Below are 27,435 nucleotides of genomic sequence, written 5' to 3'. Positions count from 1 at the left end.
CCTCTTTTTCTTTTCCAGCACTTCTCAGCGAAACTAAAAAAAGAACAGAACTCAAATAAAAACCTCGAAATTCGAAAACCTTCTTTTCCACTGGAGAGGGGGATTTTATGCGGGGTATTTTATGGGGGGAGGGTTGTTTTCCGTGTAGGGTATTTTCTGGGGACGCATTTTCCAGGGGGGTAAACTTCTAGAACATACACGATATAGGCAGTACACACTATCTTTCTATAACGAACAAAAAGGTCAAATAAAATAATTGCATCAAAAAACACATCAAATATTTATTTATGTGCATTTTATTTATGTGAGGAGGGGGTCCCAGTACCCCCTCCTCTTCTTGATACAACCTTGATAGAGCCTTTTTTTTGTCCACAGTTATTCTCATTTTAGCGTAATTCAATAAAAGATTCACATATCAATGTTCATAGTTTTTTAGATTTATAGATGGCATTGGTACTTTTGGCACGACTTTTAAGGTTTAGCAAATTCTTTGTTAATACGTAGAGATAGTGAATCGTTCAGACAAGCATCTGTCGTTGACTTTAAGAATGTAATATCAGAATCAAATTAGTGGATTTAGGATTAAATAATAAAAAGAGCAATGTATGTTTGGTTTTTTTTTTTTTTCATTTCTTGACTCTTTTCTTCCTTTAATGTGCACCGTTTTGTTCGTTCTTCTTTGCTCTCATTAAAATAATTGTTTATTTTTAGAAAAACGCCTTTTTTACAGTCGCAAAAAGTTCCATTAAACCTAAACTAAAAAAAAACATTCGAGTAAACATCAATGGTTCTTGTTGGTTACATCTATGGTTTCTCGTGTTTTATGGACTGTAAGCTGGGTAATGTTCCCGAATTTTGAAATTTAATTATTGTTCTCAGATGTTACCGACATCTTTCCTGTACTTATTTGCCAAATTTCAGTGCCAATTATTATGAAAGTTTGAACTATTCTCTATTTAATCCTTCTTTCACCAAGGTTGGATCTAGAGAAAAATATGACTATAGCTCTGGGCATTAAAAAAAACTAAAGGTAAATTCAAAACATGTACCTAAACTTTATTATAAGGTAAATTATATCTATGTTCTAATTTAGGTAATAATTTCGAGTTAAAAATGTCTCCTAATGCCTGAAGAAAGATAATCTAACTTTTTTCTTTATAATAACACTTCATTGATATTAACAGATAGGATGCAAAATTGAGTAGCCTTATAGGACTTGTCCCCTTTTGGGATTCCTGATCTCTATTAAAAAAAAAAACTCGATCAAATCATGGGCGTATTTGATCTGGTACCTTGTAAGTAGGCCTGAGCTTCTTCAGCTAAAAGCTTCTTCTCGCATGTTAGCGTCTCCACTGGCCCCAAAATAGGGAACTTAACATGTTGTGTGTAGGCCTATATATAGTCTATAGTTGGCTTAAGAAAACTTTATGTAAGCTAACGTTCAAGTGAGTTAGTTAAGAATTGAAGTTTGTGTTGGTCATACATGTCGGTCAATAAAGTGAACTATATATTTTTTAAAGAAAACTGGCGTTTATCCCCAAAAATACGGAGGAGCCTCACCCTGGAAAATACCCTCTGCGGAAAATATTCCCCGGAAGATACCCCTCCCCCTGCGACTCGTTAGTCTCCAATAATTTTTGACTTATAAAAAAGGAACTAGAACTCTCAATTTCTGATGTAGTCAGTACCCTCCAAGGTTTCTGCGACCATGAGGTGGAGGTGGTGATGAGGAAGGAGCAGTCCCCCTCCTATATGAAATAAATTCTGCTCAATTTTAAGTTAAATGTTACTCTTTACTTTCATAATAACAGCGTAGACCAGAAATAATCCCAGAAATCCAAAGGGATTGAATATAGTTAGGGAGGGAGGGAGATACCTCAAAGGGTAGGTTTTATTGCCAAAACATACCAACTCTTATTGAGGCTTCATATAAATACAGAATTAGTTCTAAGGGAGATACGTAGGAAGGGTAGAAGTAAAAATTGACGCATAATACCCAGGTCCATATCCAGGACTTTTGTTTGGGGGGGGACAAAAAAACTTTAAAAAACACACCAAAAATGTGAAGTTGCTATTTAATCCCTCTTTATAGAAAAAAAAAGAAATTATATATCGTCATCTTCACCCTCATCTCATGGTCACAGAAACTTCGGAGGGTGGATGGTGCTCATTACATCAGAAATTGAAAGTTCTAGTCCTTTTTTTATAATTCGAAAGTGATTGGAGACCAACCAAAAGTAGATAGGGGGTATTTTCTGTGGGGTTATTTTTTGTGGAGGGTATTTTCTAGGGGGTAAACGCCTAGACCCATTTCTAAGCCCGCTTTAGTTTATCCTCAAAACCGGTTAAGGAAAAGGAAGGCGAGTTTTCAAAACATGTTCAAGGGTGGTACTACTCCTCTCCCCTCGAACGTAAAATAGACACTATAAGCATGCAGGATGTTAAAGGGACATATGTGCAATATCTCAGGAGCAGCTGAAAGTACTAAGTTTAAACTTTTAGGAAATGTTTTAGGGGATTAAACTTTTTAGGGGAAAGCTTTCATGGCATTTTGTTGGGGATGCTGAACTAAATCTAAGGATAATATGTACATCCAAGTTGTCAAAACGACACATATGCGATATCTGAGGAACGGCTACAGGAATGAAGTTGAAACTTCAAGGACATATAAAATGGGATTTTGAACTAAAAAAAGAGAACTATTTGCTTTCAGATATATCAGAACCGGCCAAGTATATAAATTTGAAACTTTCATGTACTTTATAGGATATTTTGACCTAATTCAAAGGGCATTGTTGGAGCTCTGTCTGTCAAAAAGTTGTATCTACAATATCTCAAGAACAGGTAAGAAAATTCAGTTGCTACTGTCAGGGGAAGATAAGGGGGATTTTGAACTGAATCAAAAAACCTTACGTGCATCCTGGTCGTCGAACGAGTGTAGCCTTAACACCTGAGGAAAAGCCAAGGGTCTTAATTTAAAACTCTCAGGGAAAGTTTAGGGACACTATGGACTTTATCAAAAGTTACTATGCGCATCCAGGTTGTCAAAATGGCGCATCTGCAATACCCCCGTAAGCAAAATATCTCAATGCTGCAAAAATATTCATTTAATTTTTTTTTTAATTAATGAATCCGAAATTACTGAGACTCTTAGGAATACACACTAATGCATATTGAGCTTTTTGCCTACATTCATTAGTACTTTTCAGTAATAATGGTTACTGTGCTAAAGTTTTTCATTTTTTATGTTATGATATGATATATAAAATCACATAGGTCGAAATAAACATTGCTTTTACTGAAGAGTAAATGACTTTTTGGATTTTAGAAGGTCGTTGGGGTAATAGCCCCAACCCTGTTGATGGTAGTTTCTGTTCACATTAAGTTTATGTTTATTATTTATTGTAATTTCTGTTTGTTTTGGGTTTTCATTTATTTAATCGTTTGGATTTATGTTCGCTTTAAGCTTTAAATTGTTTTTGACTTAATTTATTCTGGTCTTTAGCTTAAAATAGTTCTTTATTTTTGTTTGAAAAGCTTTGAAAAAAAAAAATTACGAAAAAGATCTAACGCAAAAATTCCAAGTTCAAAAAGAAAGCACGGTAAAATTTGTTGAGCTTATCAAATTTAAGCGCATTATTATTCTACTCCGTTAGTCTAATACGAGTGTTTCAAATCCGAGTTTTCAAAAAAATTACCTCAAAATCTATTTATCCAAAGTATATTAATCCAAAATCAGTAATCCATGGAGAAAGTACTTCTTACTTTTTCTTAAAAATCCTTACTTTTTATAAATCCACATAATATCGACGTTGGATAATACTACTGCATCTTTTTGTAATTAGAGAGCAGAGTGGTATCACTAATTAGTATTGGTAGTTAATTAACAGGCTATTTCATTAATTAGTTGATTTTAGATACTCGTTTTTGAGATATTGTACGAGAAACCAGCACAGCTTGCCAATGAATAATGTGCAAACCTTGACAAAATGTTCACCTATAATCAGTCGAAAGATTTTTACCTAACGAGTAGAAAGTTTCATTGAAGTTGAATAGTAATCCTCTATTAAACTTTCCTTCAATGTTAGCCTTTTGAATGTCTAAAGTATACTTTTACTACTAACAACCCACTGGAGCACAACAGATATACATTGCTGTTTACACTCATCCTCGAGCCCTAATTTTTAATTTCATAAGACCTAAGACATCCATAAGACATAAGACATCCCTAAACTCTGATTTCATAAGAATCTCTGATATATATATATATATATATATATATATATATATATATATATATATATATATATATATATATATATATATATATATATATATATATATATATATATATATATATATATATACATATATATATATATATACTACAAACAACTGACCGCATCACCAGGCACCCTGAGGCCAACACAGCTAAGCACGCTCTTACTCCACCACAATATATTCAAAGCCTCCCTTTTTACACCCACTCACGAAGTTTCCATTTCCTTTGAATCTTTCTTTATAACGTCCTCCCACTCCTGACGGGGACGACCTGCTTTCCGTTTAGCCCTAGATGGTTGGCCAAAAAGAACAATCTTTAGCAATCTTTCATCCTTCATCCACACAACTTGCCCTAGCCATCTAAACCTTTCTGTCATTATAGCGCTAGAGAGCGGTATTGAGCCAAATTATTTGTACAGCCTATTGATTGAAATAAGGTCAGTCAGCTGGGTACCCAGAACAGCCCTTAAGCAATTTCTCTGGAAAACATCTAGCAAATCTACATCCGCTTTTATATATATATATATATATATATATATATATATATATATATATATATATATATATATATATATATATATATATATATATATATATATATATATATATATATATATATATATATATATATATATATATATATATATATATATATATATATATATATATATATATATATATATATATATATATATATATATATATATATATATATATATATATATATATATTATATATCATATATATATATATATATATATATATATATATATATATATATATATATATATATATATATATATATATATATATATATATATATATATATATATATATATATATATATATATATATATATATAAACTGTTTTCCTGCTTTAATAATAACTTGAACAAGGCAACGATTTTACCCATTTATCATATCACCTAGGACAAGCAGTAGGGCCAAACACAATCAACCAAAAAGGATGATCCACGGACATGCATTATCTTAGTTAATGAATATAAGCCATCGTAAACTTAAGTAAAAACCTATCATATCTAATGAGTTAATCCCAAGTGATCACCATCAATCAGAGATCATCTGCAGGGGCATTACTAGCAAAAATATTGGGGGGGGGGTTGAGGAATTTTACCGACTGACTGGTTATTTTTACAGGCTTTTTTTAAAATCAAACAGTTCGTGGTAACGAACTTTAAGTAAGGAGCGACCCGGCTCAATGGTAACCGAAACTCTAGAAAACGGGTTTTTGATACCAATAGATATATCAAAAGAATCAGATTTCAATGCTGATTTCAAATATATTATTTTCATCAAGTTTAGTCTTACACATCAAAAGTTAGACGCCAGAAAAAATTTGCCTTATTTTTGAAAAAAGAAGGAAAGACCCCCTAAAAGCTATAGAACCTTAATGAACTTCGCACCCTCAGATTGAGTGTATCAGAGAACCCTACTGTAGAGGTTCCTAACTCCTATCTGCAAAAATGTGGAATTTTGCATTTTTTGCCAGAAGAAAGATCACGGATGGGTGTTTATTTATTTGTTTTTTTTTTTTTTTTTTTCCCAGGGGTGATTGTATTGACCCAGTGGTCCTAGAATATCGTGGGAGGGTTCATTGGAACGGAAATTAAAAGTTATAGTGCCCTTTTAAGTAACCAAAAAAATGGAGGGCAACTAGGCCCCCTCCCACGCTCATTTTTTTCCCAAAGTCACCCGATCAAAATTTTGAGATATCCATTTTGTTCAGCATGGTCGAAAATATGATAAAAATGTCTTTTATGATGACTTGATCCCCCATCGTCCCCTGGGGGTGTGCTGATAGTTATGAAATTTACTCACTTTTAACTTTTTGTTTTGGTTTTTTGGATTTATTCATTCTTTTTCTGTGTTGTTGTGGTGTGGTTGGGGGGGGAAGCCGACTGTCGGGCGCCTGATGGAAGGTTCTTTCCATGAAGGACGTTTTCCTGGGGGAAGAGACATTACCATGAAGGGGGCGCCGGACTTGCCAGCATTATTTATTGGTTATTGGGAAGTATAAAACCATTTTCAGGAAGGATTTTTTCTGTAGGGGGGGGGGCTAGAGGAGGGGATTACTCTGGAGAATAATTCCGTGGAGGATGTTTCTTTGGGGTAAGGGACATTTCTAGGAAGGGGGCGCTGGATTTCAAAGCATTATTTGAGAAACGATCAGAAATTAAATAAAAAAAAACAAGTTTTTTCAACTGAAATGTAAGAAGGAATATTAGAACTGAAAACGAACAGAAATTATAACGTATGTGAGGAGGTTCTTCCCCAAGTCAATACCTCTCTCTTTATGCTACAGTTTTTTCTAGAGCTTTCAAAAGAGCTATATTTTCTAATTAAACGGCCTTTGTGATTCAGTGGTTTGTGAATAAAATTTTTTTTTAACTTTTAAAGTAAAGAGCGTGGTATTGACTAAGGGGAGAACCCCTTCATATAAGTAATAACATATACGTAATAAAAAAACAATAAAAAAACAAGCGATACGGCTCAATAGTAATCGAAACTTTTAAAAACGAAATTTTGATGTCAATAAATTTATCAAAAGAATGATTTTATAATGCAGATCCTAAATATATAAAACTTATTAAGCTTAGCATAACTCATCAAAGACGACAAGCCTGAGAAAATTTACTCGATCTTTTAACGAGGGCGGAAAGATCCCCTACAAGTGAAAGATTTTTAATGAAAATAATGCCTTCAGATTCAGCGTATTAGACAACTCTATCACATAGGTTTCAAGCTCATATCTACAAAAATCTACAACTTTGTATTTTTTGCCAGAAGAAAAATATACGAATATAGAAGTAAGTTACGTAAGTTAATTTGTAAAGACATCCATTTAGCAAAAGAAAAGTAAAATTTTTATGCAAATAAAAGCTGCATTAACTAAAAAACGATCAGAAATTAAATAAAAAAACAAGTTTTTTAAACTGAAAGTAAGGAGCGACATTAAAACTTAAAACCAACAGAAATTATTCCGTATATGAAAGGGGCTGTCCCCTCTCAACGCCTCGCTCTTTACGGTAAAGTTGACTCTGTCTCACGACTTTATTTTTTAAAACAATAAGAAAATTTAGGGTAAAGAGCGAGTGTTGAGGAGGGGACCGCCTCTTTCATATACGAAATAATTTCTGTTCGTTTTAAGTTTTAATGTCGCTCCTTACTTTCAGTTTAAAAAACTTGTTTTTTTTATTTAATCACTACAAGAGTTGGCAAAGGTGCTACATTTACCACCCGAGATTGAGATTTCGGTATATGTCATATCACTATTTTCATGCTTTTTCCTCTTTGTTTAACCAAATTAAGAAATGTGGTACCACCTATAAAATCACGGCATGAGTTGGATAAAACTGCTGCGTTTGCCGATCAAACTAGAGATTTTTGTATATGACATGACAATATTTTCGTGGTCCCTAGTAACGGAAAGAAACATTTTGGAGGCGTCGGAAAATCGTGGAGCATAGTGCCACAATTTTATCAATTCATTTTCTTGCGGAGTGCCTGAAAATATTTTTCTAGGGGAGAGCTTCCCCCCTTCCCCCATACATGACAGCCCTTCTCATCAGAAAAATATACTCTAGCCTTTATGGGTTCCGATGCTTTAAATTCCTGACCCATGCATAGTGGGGCGCCTTTCATAAGTTCTTGAATATGGTATCCCTGTTCTAAATTAAAAAAGAAATCGAACAGTTCTATGTTCGAAAACCCAAGAGTGGCTTAGAAAATAAATAGTTTTATTGGTTTTTCGGAAACGTCATATTTTCAGAACCTTCCAAGCTGAAATGGATGCAATACACCACTTTCAAAAAAAAAACCTAAACTAGAGAAACAGAAACAAAGAGAAATTATTAAGAAAATCTGAATTACGTATTCACTTAAAAGTTCATGTTCGTTATATCTGATTGTTTTTTTGTTGTTGTTTTCTTGGATACCATAATAAACTCGTCACAGGTGAAAACCAATGGATCATCTAAATATATTTTAATCCTTGAAATAGAATATTTATTCTAGTTGTCTTAAAACCAACACAGCTATAAATGGACTGGCCTTACTACCCTTAAGAATTCCTATTATGAGTTTATACAAACTACCATTCTACCTTACAAATGTATTAAATAGAACAAATCCAGCAACTCAAATGCCAGGTCCGAGTCGTGACATATTGAACTAATAGTACTTTGGAACTTTGTTTGTCTGGCTTTTTTATTATAAGCATCATTTTTAAACACATACTAGATAAGGGAAATGATTTCATAACAACAGTTTTTAAATATTCAAAGACTAACTTAAGTGATAAACTTGTTTACATTGCGATAAAATCAAAGGAATCCACTGTTAGCTGAAACTGTTGCCAAAAATTCACTCTCCTGTAATGGATTAAAACTGGAAGTTTTAAAATTCCGGAACTGTAAGCTTTAAATTTATTTAAAATTTCAAAGAATAAAATAAGTGATGAAGTTGTATACATAGCGGTAAAATCAAAGCAATCCATTCTTAATTGAAAGTGTAGCCTAAAATTCATTTTCCAGGATTTTTTATTGACGCTTAAAATGGATTAAAATTTAACCCTGAAGGCCTTTTTATATTATGCTTAGACTATTTTGAACAAAATGGCTTTCTCAAAATTTCTATCAGAGGCATTTGGGGGAAAGAAGACAAAGGGTGGAGCAAGCTGCCCTCCTATCAGTATTGACTTTTAAAAAGGACACTAAAACTTTTGATTTCCAATTGAATGAGCCACATCTGAATTTTATAAAACCATCCTTTCCATAAGAACCTTAAATGATATCAGTGGGCAACTAATACAAATTATAGCCCCTGCACTCAGAGCCTTGGGGGGATTGATATCCCCAAATACATAATTACTGGACCTTTCAAGTACGCTTAACAAAATTTCTATCTAAAAATTTTGATTGGATATGTTAAGAGAAATGATGGGTGAAGGGGGCTTGTTGCCCTTCAATCACTTTCGATCATTAAAATGAGCTCTAGGACTTTTAATTTCCAATCTTGAAGCCCCCTCCAAAGTTTATGTGACCACCCTTTCCATAGAAACCATATATGCCCCGGGGGCTTAACTTGCAATCCTTAGCCTGAGGGCTCTGGGGGGGGTGGTAATCTTTAAAGAAATAATTACTGGACCTTTAAACATCGTTGGACGAAATAGCTATCTCAAAATTCAAATTGGATGTATTTGGGGAACTGATGAGCCGGGGGGGCTGGTTGCCCTCCATTCACATTGACTATTAGAATGGACCATACAACTTGCAATTTTTGATCGAGTGAGCCCCTTTTGACTCTCTCTTTACGAAAAACAAAAAAAAGCCAATGGTCAAAAACTAAAAAAAAAAACAGAAAAAAGCAAAAAAAAAAATACATTGTAGGCACATTTCTCTTAACTTAGGCAGCGCAATTGCGCTGCTTATGATTTTTCGACTAGTTTTTGAACAAATACCTATCTCAAAATTTCTATCAGATACATTTCTGGAAAATACGCGTGTGTATGGGGGGGGGGGGTTTACCTGGCCTCCGATCACTTTGAATTTTAAAAAGGGCACTAGAGCTTCTGTTTACCATTCAATGAGCCCCCTCCGAGATTAATACGACCACCCTTTTTTGTTTCGGAAACTGGCGGGTGTAGGGGACACTGGCTACCCTCAGTTCACTTTTGTGACTTTTATAAAGAGCACTATAGCTTCCAATTTCAAATGAAATTAGCCCTATCCAATCTTCATACGACCATCCATTCCATAAAAACCTTGTATGCCCTCCGGAATTAACTTACAACCCTTGACTCAGGACTCTGGTGCCTTATGTCAGCCCTGGAGTCTTTGTTATATGCTCTTAGGATTTTTAATAAAATGGCTATCTCACAACTACGATCAGATACGTTTGTTGAAAAGAGGGCGTCGAGGAAAAGGGGACTAGTTGCCCTCTATAATATTTGACACTTAAAAGGGAAACTTTTAGTTTCCAATTAAATGAGTTACCTCTAAAGTTTATGCGACCACGTCTTCCAAATAAACCTTATATGACTTCGAGGCCAAAGTTACAACCCTTTTCCTCTTTTCATGTGAGTAATAATTGTATATTTCAGTTCTCAAAAACGGCTCCATGTTTTTTCGGGAAAATTAGTATCATGGGATATTATCGCATAAAAAAACGATCTAGATAGGTGAGAAGTCTTGGAGAATTCGTTAAAAATCTTAATTTTGGAAGCAAACAAACTGTAATAATCGAATATCTTTGAATAAGCGGCAGTATGAAAAGACATTAAACTGCCTAAAGAACAAAAGACTGGTAATTGCAAAAAATATTTGTACATATTTTAAAAAAGGAATTAAAACAATTCAAAAACCTTAAAAAAGAAAACCAAAAGTTTGAAGCTAAGCAGAAGTTGTTGTAAGAAATTGGACTTACTTAATAATCAAATATCTTTGAATAGACTGCAGTACACTAAATTGCCTAAAGAGCAAAAAAACTGGTAATTGCAAAATTATTTGTATATATTTTTAAAAGGAATTACAAGAATTCCCAAACCTTAAAAAGAAAACCAAAAGTTTGAAGCTTAATAGAAATCGTTGGAAGAAATAGGACTTGCGGTAATAATCAAATACTTTTGAATAGATTCAGTATGAAAACTGATTAAATTGCCTAAAGAACAAAAAACCGGTGATTGCAAAAATATTTGTATATATTTAAATAAGGAATTACAACAATACAAAAATCTTAAAAAAGAAAACCCAAAGTTTGAAACTTAGTAGAAATTGTTGTAAGAAATCAGATTTGCTGTAATAATCAAATATCTTTGAATAGACTTCAGTATGAAAACACATTGAATTACGGAAAGAGCAAAAAAAACCCTTAATTGCAAAAATATTTGTATATATTTTAACAGGGGATTACAAACTTCAAAAACCTTAAAAAAGAAAACCAAAAGTTTGAAGCTTAATAGAAATTGTTGTAAGAAATCGGACTTGCTGTAATAATCAAATATCTTTGAATAGACTCAGTATGAAAAGACATTTAATTGCGCAAAGAGCAAGAAACTGGTAATTGCAAAAATATTTGTAAAAATTGAACCAAATGGCTATCTCAGAAATTTCTATCGGCTGCATTTGTGGAAAAGATTACGTAGGGAGGAGGCGGGGGGGGGGAGCTTGGTGCCACTAGGTCTTCTAATTTTCAATTGATTGAGCCCCATCCAATTTTTATTCTCATTTGTGGCTATCTCAAAATTTTGGTCACCAGCACATGGAAAAATGGGTATGGGGGAGGGGGGGGGCTGATTGTCATCCAATCATTCTTAACTTTTCAAAAAGGAGCTAGAATTTCCGATTTTACATTGACTGAGCCTTTTCCGAATTCTATCGGGATTCTTTCCCGACAAACCTTAAATGTTGACAATTGGCAAATAGTATCGCTTATAGCCCTTGCCCTGATGGCTGTTGGGGGAGTTTGTCATCGCCAATGACATAATTACTGGATCTTTCAAATATTTTTAACAAAATGGCTATCTCAGAATTTTGGTTGAATGTGTTTAGGAAACGGTGGACATGGAGAGGGGGGATGTGGTTGCCCTCCAATCACTTTTGACTACTAAAAAGGGCATTAGAACTTCCAATTTCCATCACGTTGAGCCACCTCCGAAGCTTATAAACATACTTCCTATAAGAACCTTATATGCTTCCAAGGGTTAACTTACAATCCTTGCCCTGAGAGCTAAGGTGGAAGGGGGCCGTAATCTTCAAAGACATAACTACTGGACCTTCAACTACGCCAAACAAAATTGCTATCTCAAAATTTTGATGACATGTTAATGGAAAATGATGGGCGTGGAGGGGAGCTGGTTGCCCTCAAATCAAAAGAACTTCAAAAGAACTTCAAAGAGCTTCTGATTTCCAATCCAATGAGCCCCCTCCAAAGTTTATATGACCACATTTTCCATAAAAAAAATCTTATATACCCCGGGGTGTAACTTACAACCCTTGCCCTGAGGGCAGTAGGAGGGGGGGTGTTGTAATCTTCAAAGATATAATTGCTGGAACTTCAACTACGCTGGTCAAAATTACTATTTCAAAGTTTTGATGACATGTATTTGGAAAATAATGGGCGTGGAGAGGAGCTAGTTGCCCTCCATTCACTTCCTACTGCTAAAAAGGGCACTATAACTTTTGATTTCTAATCTAATGAGCCCCCTCCAAAGTTTATATGACCACCTTTTCCATAATTTTTTTTTTATATGCCCCCGGGGCGTAACGTACAATCCTTGCCCTGAGAGCTGTAGGACGGGGGGGGGGGGGGTTATAATCTTCAAAGACATAATTACTAGACTTTTCAACTATGCTGAACAAAATGGCTATCTGAAAATTTCCATCAGATGTATTTCAGGAAAATATGACGTCAGGGGGGGGGAGGTAGTGGTAGTTGCCGTCCGATCACTTTGAGTCTTAAAAAGGGCACTGGAACTTTCAACTGCTGATATAATAAGTCTCCACCAAAGATTATACGACCACCCTTTCTATAAAAACTTCATATGCCCAAGGGCATAACTTACAACCCTTGCGCTGAGGGCTGTGGGGGGTGTCTTCCTCAAAGACAAAATTTCCAGACCATCCAACAATGGTGAACATAATAGTTATCTCAAAATTTTGATTGCATGTGTTTTTAGAAATGATAGCTGGGGGGGGGGGCTGTTCGCCCACCATTCACTTTTGACTGCTGAAAAGGGTACTAGGCCTCTGAATTTCCAATGGAATGAGCTTTTTTTGCAGTTTATAAGACAACTCCATCTGTATGAAGTGCCCTGATCTAAAAAAAAAACAAATAAATAATATGTTTTGCCCACATTACGCTATTGCGCTGCTTCTTATTCATTTTTGAACTCTTCCTACTTTGTTATTGACAAATCCCCTGTTACAATATCTTAATAGGTCGGTTTTACCAATAGAACCGATCGTCTGCAAATACAAACAGGTTTCCAATTTGTATCACTGTCACATTGTTTAACTGTTAGATTATAGCTAAAAATCATTAGCCCTATTAGTTTTTGAGAATTTTTATGTTAAAATCTGATTTCTTTATATTTCAAATTTTTAGGAAGGGCTTGCTTCCTCTCCAACTGGTTTAAAGTTCCAGAAAAATTAATTTCTTTGATCTATTGGCTAGGAAATATTAAAGATAAATATAATCTGTTTCCTTTATTTGCAATATTACCAGACTTGCTCTGTTTTGAAATGAATTTTGCTTTAGCCAAAATGCAAATTGTATCGTAAAATAGTTTAGTAGTAGATTTATAAGTTACATCATTTTTCATGATGCAGATACATTTTGTTAAATTATTCAGTTATAAATGATTTTAACATCTTATCATAGAAGACATGCAATTGGAATTAAACAACTTACATAAATCAATATGTAATTCATTCAAATCAAATACACTATTTGCATCTAGTTTGTGCTCGAATGGTATTTTCGCGAACTGAGTCAGTAGATACAGATAAGTTTCCTCCTTTATTTTCTTTTTTTATTGTCTTGAATTACGCCGGTTTGATCACTTTAAATATATTGGTGCTATTCTGGATGAAAATTTGTCGTTTCATAAGCATGTAAGAACAGTCTCTATGAAAGTCTCCCAGAATACTGGTATGCTATCACACCTTCGCAATTCTTTTCCAAAATAAATAAATAACTCTCTAAAAACCATCTACTGTTTCTTCATTAATCCGTTTATTTTTGTACATCTGTGTGGGCTTCTACCTGTTCATCTGTTTATAAATTTCTTCAAATATTTCAAGATGAATAAGTGAGGATCCTCTTAAGTATTGATTATAGGCCATCAATCAAACATCTTTATGGGATTTTAAAATTTTTCGTTGGAACAACTGAATTTTATCCCTATTTCTAATTTGCGATGACTATTTGTATGTTGTGCTGCCTTCAAATTTTTCTGGGATACTCCAAACTAATTACAGCTACCATAGTTACCCGACAAATCTCTGCAGGTTTTTCATTCGAAATTCATGTAACATCGAGAGTTTGTTTCGTACTAGGCAAAAAATCTGGAACTAGATTCCATCTCCCTGAGTATTCCGTGAGCATTCTGATAAATGATTTCTTTTAGAGGCTGCTGGAAATTATCGCAAAGTTAAATCTTCAGGTAGTTCCAATTTTTTGGTTTAATAGGTTAGTTAAGGTTACTTTCGTTTTTGTCTGTGTTCAATTTGCAGCGATTAATTATTCCACAAGGCATATGCGCTGATTTTCTCCTCGAATGGCCTGAAAAAAGGACTTTTGTAACAAAATTATGGATGCTACAGCAGAGAATTAGTGAAGACAGACCTCCCAGAACGCATTATATTTAATACCTAACCACCTCTATATACTAAATATTCAATTGAAATGTACCTTCATTATAGTTTATCTCGCTCAGGCTAAAATAATTATCTCTGAGTGGACACAGAGACACAAAGAGAAACCGGTTTTATTACAGAAAGAAAACAAAGTGTTGTCGCTGTATTTAACAAGTTCCATTCTACTGGACTATGGGACACGAGAACGTATTGCTATTCTGTTCACCATTCTTTACGCGGAAGTGTCACTATATTCTCGAACCATGGTGAATAAAGGGACAAATATTCATTCAGAAGTCGATACCTTCCTCAACAATGAATATTTGAAATTTTTGTTTAAGTTTTATATTAGAACTAAAAAGTTAGATTACAATTTATAATTTAGGTAAAATTCGAATATTCAGCTGATATCTTAATCAACCGTAGTTTTATGCAGATTTAAAATATTGCAATATTTGTAGTATTTCAATGTGCAGCTAATATATAGTTAAGCCAATTCAGGCTTCAACCCGACATGGGAAAAAAGATACATTTACGTAAAACAAAAGTTTATGCACTCGTTTTCTTTTTCTAGAGAATGTCTAGCAAAATTCGTCAGGAAAGAAGCTTCAATCCAAGGGCAGCAGCACTATCTAATTAACACCAGTGAATGTCCCTAGGACAAGCAGCAAAGTGGCTATGAAAGGCAATCCGAATGTAAACTACTCTTTAGTTGATGTGATTCGCGAAGGAGACCTAGAAAGGGCAAAGGAGTTAATCAATTCTAATAACCCTTTTGCAAGTAGTAACTTAGTTATCTTAGCCTGTAAACATAACAAGAAAAAGATTTTAGAATACCTACTTGGTATTAAAATTAAAATTCTTACTAATTTATCCGATGACATCCGAAAAGTTAGTATATTACCGGATGATGAGGATGAAACCTGCCATAATGCCTTTTATTATGCTATACGTTCAGGTAATGTAGAACTTCTGGAAACACTCATTAGTAAATGGCCTGATAATTATTTTGCTGTTCATATCCAGGAATTAGATGAAATTCTTTCACGAGCTTATGAGGAATTAAAATTAAAGAACTTATTGTTGCCAGAAGAGATGGAAATTTACATTGAAAATAAGTTGATAAACCTTCGTTTTTTCTTTAGTTCATCTGAACAAGACCAGAATGTGAAGAGATATCCTGAAATCAGAAGGGTTGATTTAGTGCTTCAAAATATTAACTTGTTAGTGACAGAGTACTCAAATGCAGAAGAAGTAGATGAAAAGTTTTTATTCATAGCAAAGTTCATTGCACAAAATATTCACATATTAAAGCGCAAGTTTAAATCAACCTACAGTAGGCTGCCTTGGGAAGAAATAGAGTTTTGTTTGGTTAGTTTTGTTTCTTCTCATATAAAACGACAAGAAATTAATCTATTCTGTAATGCCACATTGAATAAAGGCAGAATGCTAAACCACTTAGTAAATTTTGCAGAGAAACTTCAAGAGGAAAAAGATGCTATAGGTGGTTTGGGGATCGGCAAATTTACTGATCTCCCAAAGTTATCACGTGAGATAGTTGTTACAGAGATCGTTAAGAATTATTCTCAGTTTGGTGAATTGTATAGCGATTATCAACAAATTAGGGACATTTTTTCTTTAGAGAAAATAAGTGATTATATAAAGTTGGCATTATCAGCTCATCCTAATAAAATGGAAGGAAAGTTAGTTATTACGAGGGCTTTACAGGTTATTGGTGAACATTTAAAAAACACTCTTGAATCTCCAAAGTTATCTAGCTCTTCAAGTGAGCTTCTTCTACTATCATTACCAGTGAACACAAGAAAAGTAATTATTGATTTACGTAATTCACTGTCACATGCTTACTCACTACATAGGCGAACAGAGATTGAGGAAAATTCAAATGTTAGCTTTTTTATTGGTATTCAAAATGATCTTAAAAGAATTGATAACGTAGTTACTGACATTCTCTACAAAAAAAAGATCAAAATAATCAGAGCATTGGTAAAGAAAATTATCAGTAGCGAAAGTTTGGATGAGATGAAAAAAGTTACTGCAATATTTAGTAACGTTAATTTAGATGAGATGATTTTTAAGAGTTTGAGTACAGAAGCTTTTAAAATGACCGAACATGATAAACTTGAAAATCTCGTTAAAGAATTGAACAAAAACATAACCGACAAGACGACTTATGAAAAGGAGCTGTTTAATAAAATTGATAAAATAATCAAATTTATAAAAACAGAGTCAAAAAATATCAAGACGTTTAATGTCATGACAGCATTTACCTGCTTGGAGGGCTTGGCTGCTTGTGTCAGCAACACTAAGATTGACCATAATGTTATTAGAACTATGAAATTCTTTGCTAATCAAGTTCTTGAGAATATTCCTTCACAAATAGAGTCTCACGATCTTAAAGAAATTACCGAACTGGTAATGGGAATTTTTCATAGTGCTAGCTCAAGAATACAGAATGAAAACTTTGATGAAGTAAAGCGATTAACTTGGGAGATTTTCTACATAGCTGAATTTTTTGAAATAGGTGACCTTAATTGGATTGATGAATTAAGAAACAAGTTGAATAATAAAGGCTCATCTATTCCTCAGGTTCAACAAAGTAAGGCAAACGATATAACAAAAAAAACATACAATAACCAACTGGAACAAAAGCTATCTGAACTAAAAGGTATTTTGAGGATTAACCCGTTATGTGGCAAGTTCGCGGAAATATTCCTCCCCTGCAAAAGGAATAAGGAGCTGCAAACAGTCGTAGAAATGCTTGTTCTGGATGTAATGTCAATTTTAGATATATCAAAGAAGAATCTAGAAAACAATGTACTTTTTCTAGATGACAACACTCCTTTATTAATTGGGAAATCTTTGCGTAATCACTTGGCGCACGATAATACCTTAGTTGACTTGTTGTTATCTGATACCTCTGTTGCAGTTATCTCGAACGCTGAACAACTTATTACAGGAAATCTGACAAAAAATAAGAAAAAAATAGGCAAGTTTGTAAGAGATGATCCTCACAAGCTGAAAAATAAATACGATCAAAATCTAATCACTATTACTAGGCAGGCAAAATTTTTGGCTGCGTTGGAAGAAGGAAATCTTGAAGACATAAAGAGTTATTTAAGCAAGGGAGCAGATATCAATTCTAGAAGTATCAACTTATTGACGACACTACATTTTGCTGCTCATGGGCCCAGTCTTGAAGTTGTAAAATTTGTCATTAACCAAAAATCAGGGGTAAATAATAAAGATATAAATGGTCAAAGCCCGCTTCATATTGCTGCTGCATGTGGAAGAAAAAATATTGTGGATTTTTTTATAAGGAAAACAGATATATACGTTGATGATCAAGATAAAACTGGCAAAACCTCTCTACATGTTGCAGCTAAAAACGGTCACAAAGATGTTACAGAAATTTTACTAAAAAATAATGCAAACCCTTATACCCGAGATAGAGCTGGCTTTTCGAGTTTACACTATGCAATATTAAACAGTCATATTGATGTTGCTAAGATGATGTTGGCAAAGGAATCGAATGTTGACATTAACGAAGCACTTGGTGCTTCGTTAATGTCTGCAGATATACGCCACTACATATATCTGCAGAACGTGGTCATTTGGAGTTAGTTAATTTCTTACTCCAAATTAGGGCTGATGTTAATGCTAAAATTGACAGAGATTGGACACCATTACATGCAGCAGCACTTTACATGCAGCTGGTCACATTGAAGTAGTGAAAGTCTTGATTTCCAAGGGAGCAAATGTTAATGCTAGAGTTATTGATGGTTGTACACCATTATATTATGCCGTTGAAACTGGTCAAGAGAAGATAGCTAATATTTTACTCGAGCATGGAGCTAATGTTAATTCTACTGATAAAACTTATAATAATGCGCCTTTGCACCTTGCAGTAAAAAAAGGACACTTAGAAATTGTTAAGTCTTTGCTGAAAAATAAGGCAAATCCTAGTATTGCGACTGTAGAAGGTTATACTCCACTACATTTGTCAGTACAGATTTGCCATTTAAAAATAGTTGCTGCTCTCCTTGAGCACGGGGTTAACATTCACGCTAGGGATAAATGTAATGCTACACCATTACAATATGCAACAGAAATGGCAATTGCTGAGCTTTTAGTAAGAAATGGAGCTAAAGTCAATGATAAAGGTAACAATAATGCAACACCATTACATAAAGGCTCTGAAAGGCCATAGAGATCTAGTTGAACTCCTAGTAAGAAATAAAGCTGAAGTTGAAGCTCAGGATATTCTTTATGGAACACCATTGCATCTAGCTGCCATGAGTGGTAAAATAGATGTTATTAACCTTCTCATAGAAAATAAAGCTAATGTCAATGCCAGAAATATGGGTGGTATGACACCATTACATTCAGCTGCTAAGAAAAATCATGGGGATGCTATTGTTTTTCTGATAAAAAATAAAGCTGACGTTGATGCTAAAACCAATTTGGGTATTACACCGTTGCGTACAGCTGTCAATGAAGGCCATAAAGACGCTGTCGAACTTTTAATAAGATACAAAGCTAATGTTAATGAGAAAGACATTGAATATGTTACACCATTACATGCAGCTGTGGAAGCAGGTAGTAAGGAAATAGTTCAGATTCTTATAGCAAATGCGGCAAATGTTAATGTTAAGAGTCACAACAACATAACCCCATTGATTTCTGCTATTAAGCATAACCACAAGGATATTGTTGAAGTTTTAATAGATAAGGGAGCTAGTGTTAATCTAGAAGATGGTGATCCATTATCATTGGCAGTGCTTTCCGGTTATAAGGATATTGTAAAGATTTTGCTAAAAACAAATGCCCTTATTAACACAAAACGTGCTAAAGATTATACATTGTTACATTTAGCTGCTAAAAGAGGCCATAAGGAGATAGTTAATGCTCTGATAGCGAAAGGAGCCACTGTTGATGCTATGACTATCAATAATACAACACCATTGTATCTTGCAGCGCAAGAAGGCCATGTAGAAGTTGCTGAAGTTTTGATAGCAAACAAGGCTTGTGTTAACTTTGTAAATAGCGAAGGTTCTCCTCTACATGTAGCCACAGGAAACGGTCATATTAATGTTGTTGAACTCCTATTAGGTCATGGAGCATATATTAATGCCAAGGATAAAAATAGCAAAATACCTTTAGATTTGGCAGTGGCAGATGGTCATTTGCAAGTCGTGAAAAGATTACTGCAATGCAAGAAAGTAGACGTGAATGCCAGAGGCAACAATGATTGGACAGTACTACACACTGCTTCACAGAAAAATAACTTAGAAATGATAAAATGTCTTGTTGATGAAGGGTATAATATTAATGCTGAAGATACCTCTGGCTCAAAGCCTATACATAATGCAGCTAGAGAGGGTCATATAAATATTGTAGATTTTTTCCTAAGTAAGGGGTTAGGTATTTTTGATCGTGACAGAGCTAATCAAACATTATTGCACTATGCTGCAAAGAAGGGTCACATAGAAGTTGTAAATTATTTGATAGCACAAGGTGCTGAGGTAAGCGCCGAAGATGCTAATGGCTCAAGTCCTGTGCACATTGCTGCTAGCCTTGGTCATAAAGACGTTGTTGAATCTCTGTTAAGAAACGGAGCAATTCATGATGCTGTTAACAAGATTAATAGAACACCTTTGGAAATGACTGATAATCGAGATATTATTAGATTATTGGTGTCAACCAAAGATTTATTTCAGTATGTAAATTGTAATAGCTCTTTTCACGTTGAAAGTCTTATTAAAGCAGGAGCCATTGTTAATGCAAAAAATACTTACAGTAGAACGCCATTACATTGTGCTGCAAGGAAAGGCTATGACGGAGTTGTTAAGATATTATTGCAGAATAACGCAAATCCCAACGTGGTTGATAAAGAGAGATTATCCCCTTTACATTTTGCTGCCAAATTCTCAAATTTGAGAATTGTAAAAGCCTTATTGTCCCATGGTGCAGTATATAATGCTGTTTCAGACAGTGGTCAGACGCCGTCAGACATTACTGTAGATGAAGATATAAAGAGTTTTTTTTCATTAATTAGTGAATCATTTAAAAAGGTTAAAAAAGGTGATTCTGAGGTACTTAGTATTCTGAACAATATACAGGATATTGAGACAGTAAAAGCGGTAATGAGTGCTTGTAGTAGAGAGAACAAGACGTTAATAGCTACTGCAATACAGGGTTGCTTTCCAGCAGTTGAGCAGCTGAAGCAGATATGTCAAGAAAATATATCTGATCAGTTTTTTAGCGCTTTATTTCTCTTTAAAAAAGGCGACTACCAAAAAGCACTAAGTAATTTTAAATGCGTATTTGAAAGAAGAAAAGAAATTCTAGGACCGGATAATCCTGGTACTTTAGATATTCAGAAATATATAGCCAAAGTGCTGTATGCACAGGGATTTTACCAAGAAGCTCTAAATATGCTTGAAGAGATTTTTCAGAAACAAGAAGAAATACTGGGTTTAAATGATAAGGATACTTTAAGTACAAGAAGCACAATTGCCTTAGCACTGCATAGACAAGGGAACGACCAAAAAGCTTATAACATATTTCAAGAAGTCCATCAGAGACAAAAGGAAATTTTAGGGCAAAATCATACAGATACTTTAGATACTCACTTTCATATGGCATTAGTATTAAATAAGCTGGGAAGATTTGAAGAAGCGTTAAATATCAATCGGGCAGTTTTTGAAACTCGGAACAAAACACTAGGAGCAAATGATCCCGCCACTGTAAGTGCCAAAAATAATATAGCATTGGTACTAATGAATCAAGGTGAATACGAAGAGTCCTTGAGAATATTTAGTGAGGTTCTTGAAAGTAAGAAAAAAATTAAAGGTATTAATGATCCTGATACCTTGAGGACGCTACGAAACATTGCTGAAATACTCGTCAATCAAAATAAGTATCATGAAGGCTTGAAAGCTCACCAAGAAGTTTTAAATATACAGAAAGAAATCTTACGAAAAAATCATCCAGATACCTTGATTACCCAATTCAAAATAGGAAACGTACTTTTTGCTCAAGCCAAATTTATCAGCGCTCTGAAAGTCTACAGTGAAATTTTGGATGAAATAAAAGCTGTTTTTGCACCCAGTGATTCGATTGTTTTTGAAACTTCAAAACATATAGAGATAATTAATTATAGATTTAAGTTTGAGGGTATTGAACCATCAGAGCTACACCTGCATCTGCAAAAAGAAATTAACATTGCTGTTAGTAGAGGGGATGTACAGACCATTCAGCGTCTATTGAACGATGGAGCTGATGTCAACGATAAAGATGTTGACGGAAGAACACCGTTGCATTATGCTGTTGACAATGGACGCATGGATATTGTGAATATGCTACTAGAAAATGGAGCCAATGTTTATCAATGTACTAATAAGGGTAATACACCGTTACACACTGCCATATTCAAAGGTTACTATGAAATTGCTGTTTTTCTTTTAGAACATATCAGTCCGGATAATTTATATGACTTTCTTAATGCTAAAACTACTGTCAGTGGTACAACATCACTTCATATTGCAGCTAAGAATGGATCACTGGAAATTGCAAGATCTTTATTAAAGCATGGTGCAACTTATGATATTGATAACAAAGAAGGTAAATTACCTATTGACCTTTCCAAGGACCGTGAAGTTACTAACTTATTGAAATTAGTCCAAGAATTCTTTAGATACGTACAAAATGGTGATGTTGAATCTGTCAGCAAGTTAGTAGTAAAACCTAATGACTTCTTAGCAATAACAAATGCACGTAATAATCAAGGAAAAACATTATTACAAGTTGCTATAACTAACGGACATAAGAATATTGCATATGATTTGCTAGAAATGCTAAAAATGTCGCCTTAAACCTTATGAGACGTAAGGTTAAATTCTAAAACTTTGATTCCGGGTTTTAACAAGTCAGAAAGTCAAACTATGAGGAAAACAGATTTAGAAAAAAGAACAAGTTTTTGGTATTTAGGACAGTTTATGCTCCATATATTAGCTATAAATTTACCATTTCGTTCCATTAAAGGTAATTTCCTATTAATCGAGAGATTATATGAATTTACTACAGAAAGTAAAACATTGCATGATCGTAAAGAGTTATGTTTAAACTACATCGACTTGTACTATATGCTGTAGATGATGAATCTTATGCATATATGACTATATTAATCTACGGAAAATGTTATAATCTGGAAAGTAAGTCATCAAAATATAAAGATTAATTAAATTTTGGTGTATTTGAAGGAAGACTAGAAAGAATAAGGGAGTTTTTTTTAAATAATAAAAAAATAAGGGATAAGAATAGGGATAAGACTAAAGAATAAGAGAGAAAGAATAGTCATTTCTTTTTGGCTGTCTTCATCACAAATATAGTCATAAGGATAAGTTTTACTTTATGTTGTTGTTAATAAGAAATATACAGCAGTTCTAAGGCTACTTTTAGTAAAGTGCTCTGAATTATCAGTAAAAGTGAAAAGGCTTCAGATACTGCTCTTCATCTTGCTGTTAAAAATGGGAATATGGCAGCTGTTAAGATGATTCTAGATAAAGTTACTCGAGTTATTGCTTCAAATGAGTCTGGTGAAATTCCTCTTTACTGTGTAATTTTGTTTCTTAGAAACAAAAAACTTGAAAATTACTTTTTAATGATGGAGTGTACGTTAATGTAAGAGACAAGAATGGTAAAATTCTACTTCTTGCAGTAACGTCGACAGGATCCTTAAAAACTTGATTCGCTTCTGTAATATGGAGTTTATGGTAATCATGTGTTTACATCAACATGGGGAAAGGTTATGCATCACCGTACATTGCAGTACAAAAATTGAAAAGGATTACATACTGGCGTTCGAAAAGGTCGATTGAAAATGTTTTAAGACCTATTAACGTTTGTTACTGACGTTAACACATGAAAGCAATCAGTATTGAAAGAGTTGGAAAAAGTGGTAAACTATATATAAGCTTTGAAGGCGGTATAAATACTCAGGATAAAACTAGTAAAAATCCAATAATTTATGCCATTAAGAACGTCAATTTCAGTACTATGCAGTTACTCTAATTAATAAAGCTATGTCAAAAAATAGTCCAGAGATATTCAATACGGTTGTCTGAAAGAAATGCTGGCATTCATTAAAAGTGATTGGCAAGTAGCATTGCACTCCAGTACTTTAAGTAAAAGTAAAGATTCTCCTAAAGTGCTTTCAAGTAAAGGTCTCAGGCTAGCAACTGAAAAAGGACTAAAAGCACTTAACCCCGATGTTGAAATGAAGGATATAGAAAAACTTTTCAGAATTATATTTATGAGGAGCACATGACTGCTGATAAAACTTATCAGAAATTCATTGAGATAAGATTGAAATTTGGTGAGAATATTAACCGAAGATATTAACATTGTATGTAAAAGAGACTTTACAGCTCTTACTGTGCTAAGTCACGGATAAAATCGATGGATATTCCGCTTTGTGGTGGAATCTCTGATTCCGCAACTGAAAATATTTTATTTATCGTGCAATTTATTTGAAGAACTTAACTGCTAAATTTGTTGTTCGCGACGTAGTTAAAATAATGTGGCAAATTTATGTTTAAGCAACAAAATAAAAAGATCATCAATAAAAATATTATAAAGAATATCTGTTTCTAAGAATCAAGTGAATGTTCAGATAAATGGAACTAAAATAGTAAGCATGAAGAGTGAAAAGGTTATTCCTTCTAATATCTCCTTCTTTGATATTTGGGTGATAGAAACAATATCATTAGCCTTATCCGAGGATTAAAATCTAGTGCGAGCCTTAAAATCAGCAAAATCAGAATATAAATCTAGTATACGCTATTATGAAAATAAAAGTCACTCAGCCACTTTAAAAAGGCTAGGGAAAGGAAAGACTTACTTGAAGAGGTCCAAACTATTTTTTGTTTCCTTTTTAACATGCTTCATATACTACAAGCCACGCTATCATGAAAATAAAAGCTAGTCAGCCACTTTCTTAAGGCTATGGAAAGGAAAGACTTACTTAAAAAGGTCGAAAAAACCTTTCGTTTTCTTTTTAACATGCTCCGGTAGTTATCATTTGACGTTAGTGAAAACATTTTGAGCTTCCTGAGCAACGAAAATCTCAGAATTTCAGTAGATGGGGGTAATTCTCCTTGCAAAAGTGATGGCAGTATTAATATTATCATTGATATACTTTTTCGCATAGAATAAAACTTCGAGAAATTATGTGATTTCTAATTTCTCAAATTATACGCTCTTGAAACTATAAAATAATAATGATATTTATTCTTGCAAGGAAATAACAGACAACAAAAAGTTATAACAACTACATTGCAAAAACATACTACTATCATATGCTAAGCCATATATGATACACTAATTGAGAGCAAATTACTCACAACCATACTCCAAGATTTCAAGATTTGTGGTACAAAGGCTCATAGGGTAATAGCATTACTCTAAATAATTAGATTTGTTTTTCTTTTAATCAATAAACTATAAGTTGGAAAACGTTTCCGTATCGAAGAAGAATTCGATAGCAAGTTCATGTAGTGAGTTTTTGCACTTTCCAGAAAAGTATATTATTAAAAGTATTTTCACGACATAGGCATAACCCTGTTGCTTGTCTTTAGAGATGCTGGTTTAGGTTCTTACGATCACACGTGTGATAAAATTTTGCGTGATCAGAAAAAAAAATTGAGATTGAGTACATTGGGCCAGAATGAGACACTTTAGCGTGAAAATGCATTAAATGATGAGTCTAAAGATAAATAATTTTTCAAAAGAGAATGAATATAATATGAATATACAGGTCTGTTCTGCTCACAGTAGATACGAAGCAGGATAAGATGTTTGGTAATTCTTTTGTGCTCTCTCATTTAATTATATTAATGTAACATTAATATATTGAGAGCTTATTGCAAGTATGTTAATTGTAATGTAGATTTTATTTGCTGAAAGGTTTTGTTGTCGTCACCTTATCGTCGGTGCATCTTTTTATCTGTAGTTTTCCATTTTTGTCATATTTAAGTGCACTACTTTTTAAACTTTCTGTAGCTATTAGACAATGCCACTAGACAGCGCTTGTCACTTACTTAAATGTGTATTTTTCTTTATTATTAATCTGTCATTTAATGCTAACTAATTGTTTAATATTTGTTCCTGTCGCATAACTCTCTTGTAAGAGAAACAAAATTTTATTTATTGGTATTGGTGTTATGATTGTGTGAAATATATTCTAAGTAAACCTGTATCCTACGGTTTTTTAAGGGCTTAAATAAAAACCATTACATATGTCAGAGGGGGAGGGGGGTTGACTACGAAATTGCAACATCTTTTGCTTGTACTAAGAAACCTATTAGAAAGTTCAAGAATATATGGGGAAACTCAGCACACTCCCTAAAACATAAACTTCAGCTCTTCAACAGCAATCATCTCTCTATATTAATGTATGAATACAAACCATTGTTGTTGACCAAACAGTTAGAAAAGAGTCCATGGACCTTAAGAATCAAACAGTTTAGTGTAAAGAGTGACGCACGTTAGTAGAAGGGCTTCCGCTTTTAGGGAGATTACCCTATTTTAGGGAGCAAATCACTTCTTTTAGGGACACTTATTTTGAATCTAGGGACAAAGGGAAATCTGGGGTAAAGTAAGGATTTTAGGGAAATCTGGGATAAAGTAAGGATTTTAAAGGGAAAATTTTATTTTTTCAAACAAAAGGCTGAACATTTGTCAAAGATTGTGTATGCTTGGTTTTTAAAAAGGCTTATGTAGCAACACTGGCTTACGGTGCTGTAATTGCCGAAATTTCAAAAAGCTGAACCCTGGAATATTATTTAGGTAGCCTAGTATTTATTTCATTTTTTATGCAACGGCTTTGATTGGTGTTAACTACCGACGTAACGGAGTATTGGTTAGGCTATGCTGCAAATGTGGGCAAGATTTATATTAATGGATTATTCTGGTAGCTAGGAAATAATTTTACCTCTATAGTCAGAATTGCATCTTGAATCAACATTTAGCATGCATTTGCGTCAGAAATGAACTTTACCCCCTGAACTTTACCATACTTGACTTGGCTTACTTGACTTATGTCTCCTGCCGGGCGCTGCTCGGCGTAGAGAGTGACGTCTGCCTCCTCCATCCACTTCGGTCCATGGCAAGCGTTTGCACATCACTCAACCTGATATTTGCCATCGTCAGGAATTCGGACAGGCTGTCAGACCATCGTTTATTCGGTCGGCCGCAAGGTCACTTCCAACCGGAAAGCAAGGTCGCTTTACCATAACCAAAATGAATTTAGTGACGGATTGGCAGAGGGTCTTACTAACTACATCAAACAAGTCATTGAAACAAAATTCGATTCCCTAGCAAAATATTGTTGGATTTTGTACAAATACTACTAATGTCAGGTTTGGAACCAATAGATCTGTTTCAACGCTAATGAAAGCCATGGTATCCCATTTATTGCATGTGAAGTGCTCATGCCATCTTATTTACTTATGTTCATCCTATGCATGCTTGTCACTTCCCAAGACACTAGAAGACTAGGCGCAAAATGTCTATGCTCACTTTTCCAGAAGATAAGTCTGCTGAATTTCAGGAGTTTTGTCATTCCAAAGCACCCTCATTTCTTGCACCAGGATAAACCCGTTGGCTGTTCCTTCAGGCCTGCATAAAGAGGCTTAATGAGCATCGGGTCGCTATTACTCAGTATTTCGTAGAAACCACGTTTGACGACTCAACTGCA

The 27,435-nt window shown here is 34.1% G+C and overlaps 2 protein-coding genes across 4 annotated transcripts; both read left to right on the top strand.

The window, feature by feature from the left end:
* Positions 1 to 516: 516 nt before the first annotated feature.
* On the top strand, positions 517 to 25,933 carry LOC148949108 (uncharacterized). 3 transcript variants are annotated; one of them, XM_089093172.1, is made up of 3 exons: positions 524 to 603; positions 2,767 to 2,844; positions 15,232 to 25,933. In XM_089093172.1, the coding sequence occupies exon 3, from the start codon at positions 18,815 to 18,817 to the stop codon at positions 22,550 to 22,552; it is 3,738 nt and encodes a 1,245-aa protein (XP_088949298.1). In that variant the 5' UTR covers positions 524 to 603; positions 2,767 to 2,844; positions 15,232 to 18,814; the 3' UTR covers positions 22,553 to 25,933. The 3 variants fall into 3 exon arrangements, with proteins under 3 accessions (XP_088949299.1, XP_088949298.1, XP_088949300.1); XM_089093173.1 differs by lacking the exon at positions 2,767 to 2,844 and having other exon boundaries at positions 517 to 603; XM_089093174.1 differs by lacking the exons at positions 524 to 603; positions 2,767 to 2,844 and adding an exon at positions 8,646 to 8,713.
* On the top strand, positions 15,336 to 18,299 carry LOC148949109 (uncharacterized). The gene is made up of 2 exons (XM_089092629.1): positions 15,336 to 16,755; positions 16,903 to 18,299. The coding sequence occupies exons 1-2, from the start codon at positions 15,336 to 15,338 to the stop codon at positions 18,297 to 18,299; spliced, it is 2,817 nt and encodes a 938-aa protein (XP_088948755.1).
* Positions 25,934 to 27,435: the final 1,502 nt, after the last annotated feature.

Source organism: Artemia sp. Qi Xiang Cuo, chromosome 8, assembly GCF_049724085.1.
Source record: "Artemia sp. Qi Xiang Cuo chromosome 8, ASM4972408v1, whole genome shotgun sequence".
NCBI classification, from domain to species: Eukaryota; Metazoa; Arthropoda; class Branchiopoda; order Anostraca; family Artemiidae; genus Artemia; species Artemia sp. Qi Xiang Cuo.
Note: the sequence above shows the minus strand (reverse complement) of the source record. Positions and strands in the feature narration are given on the sequence as shown.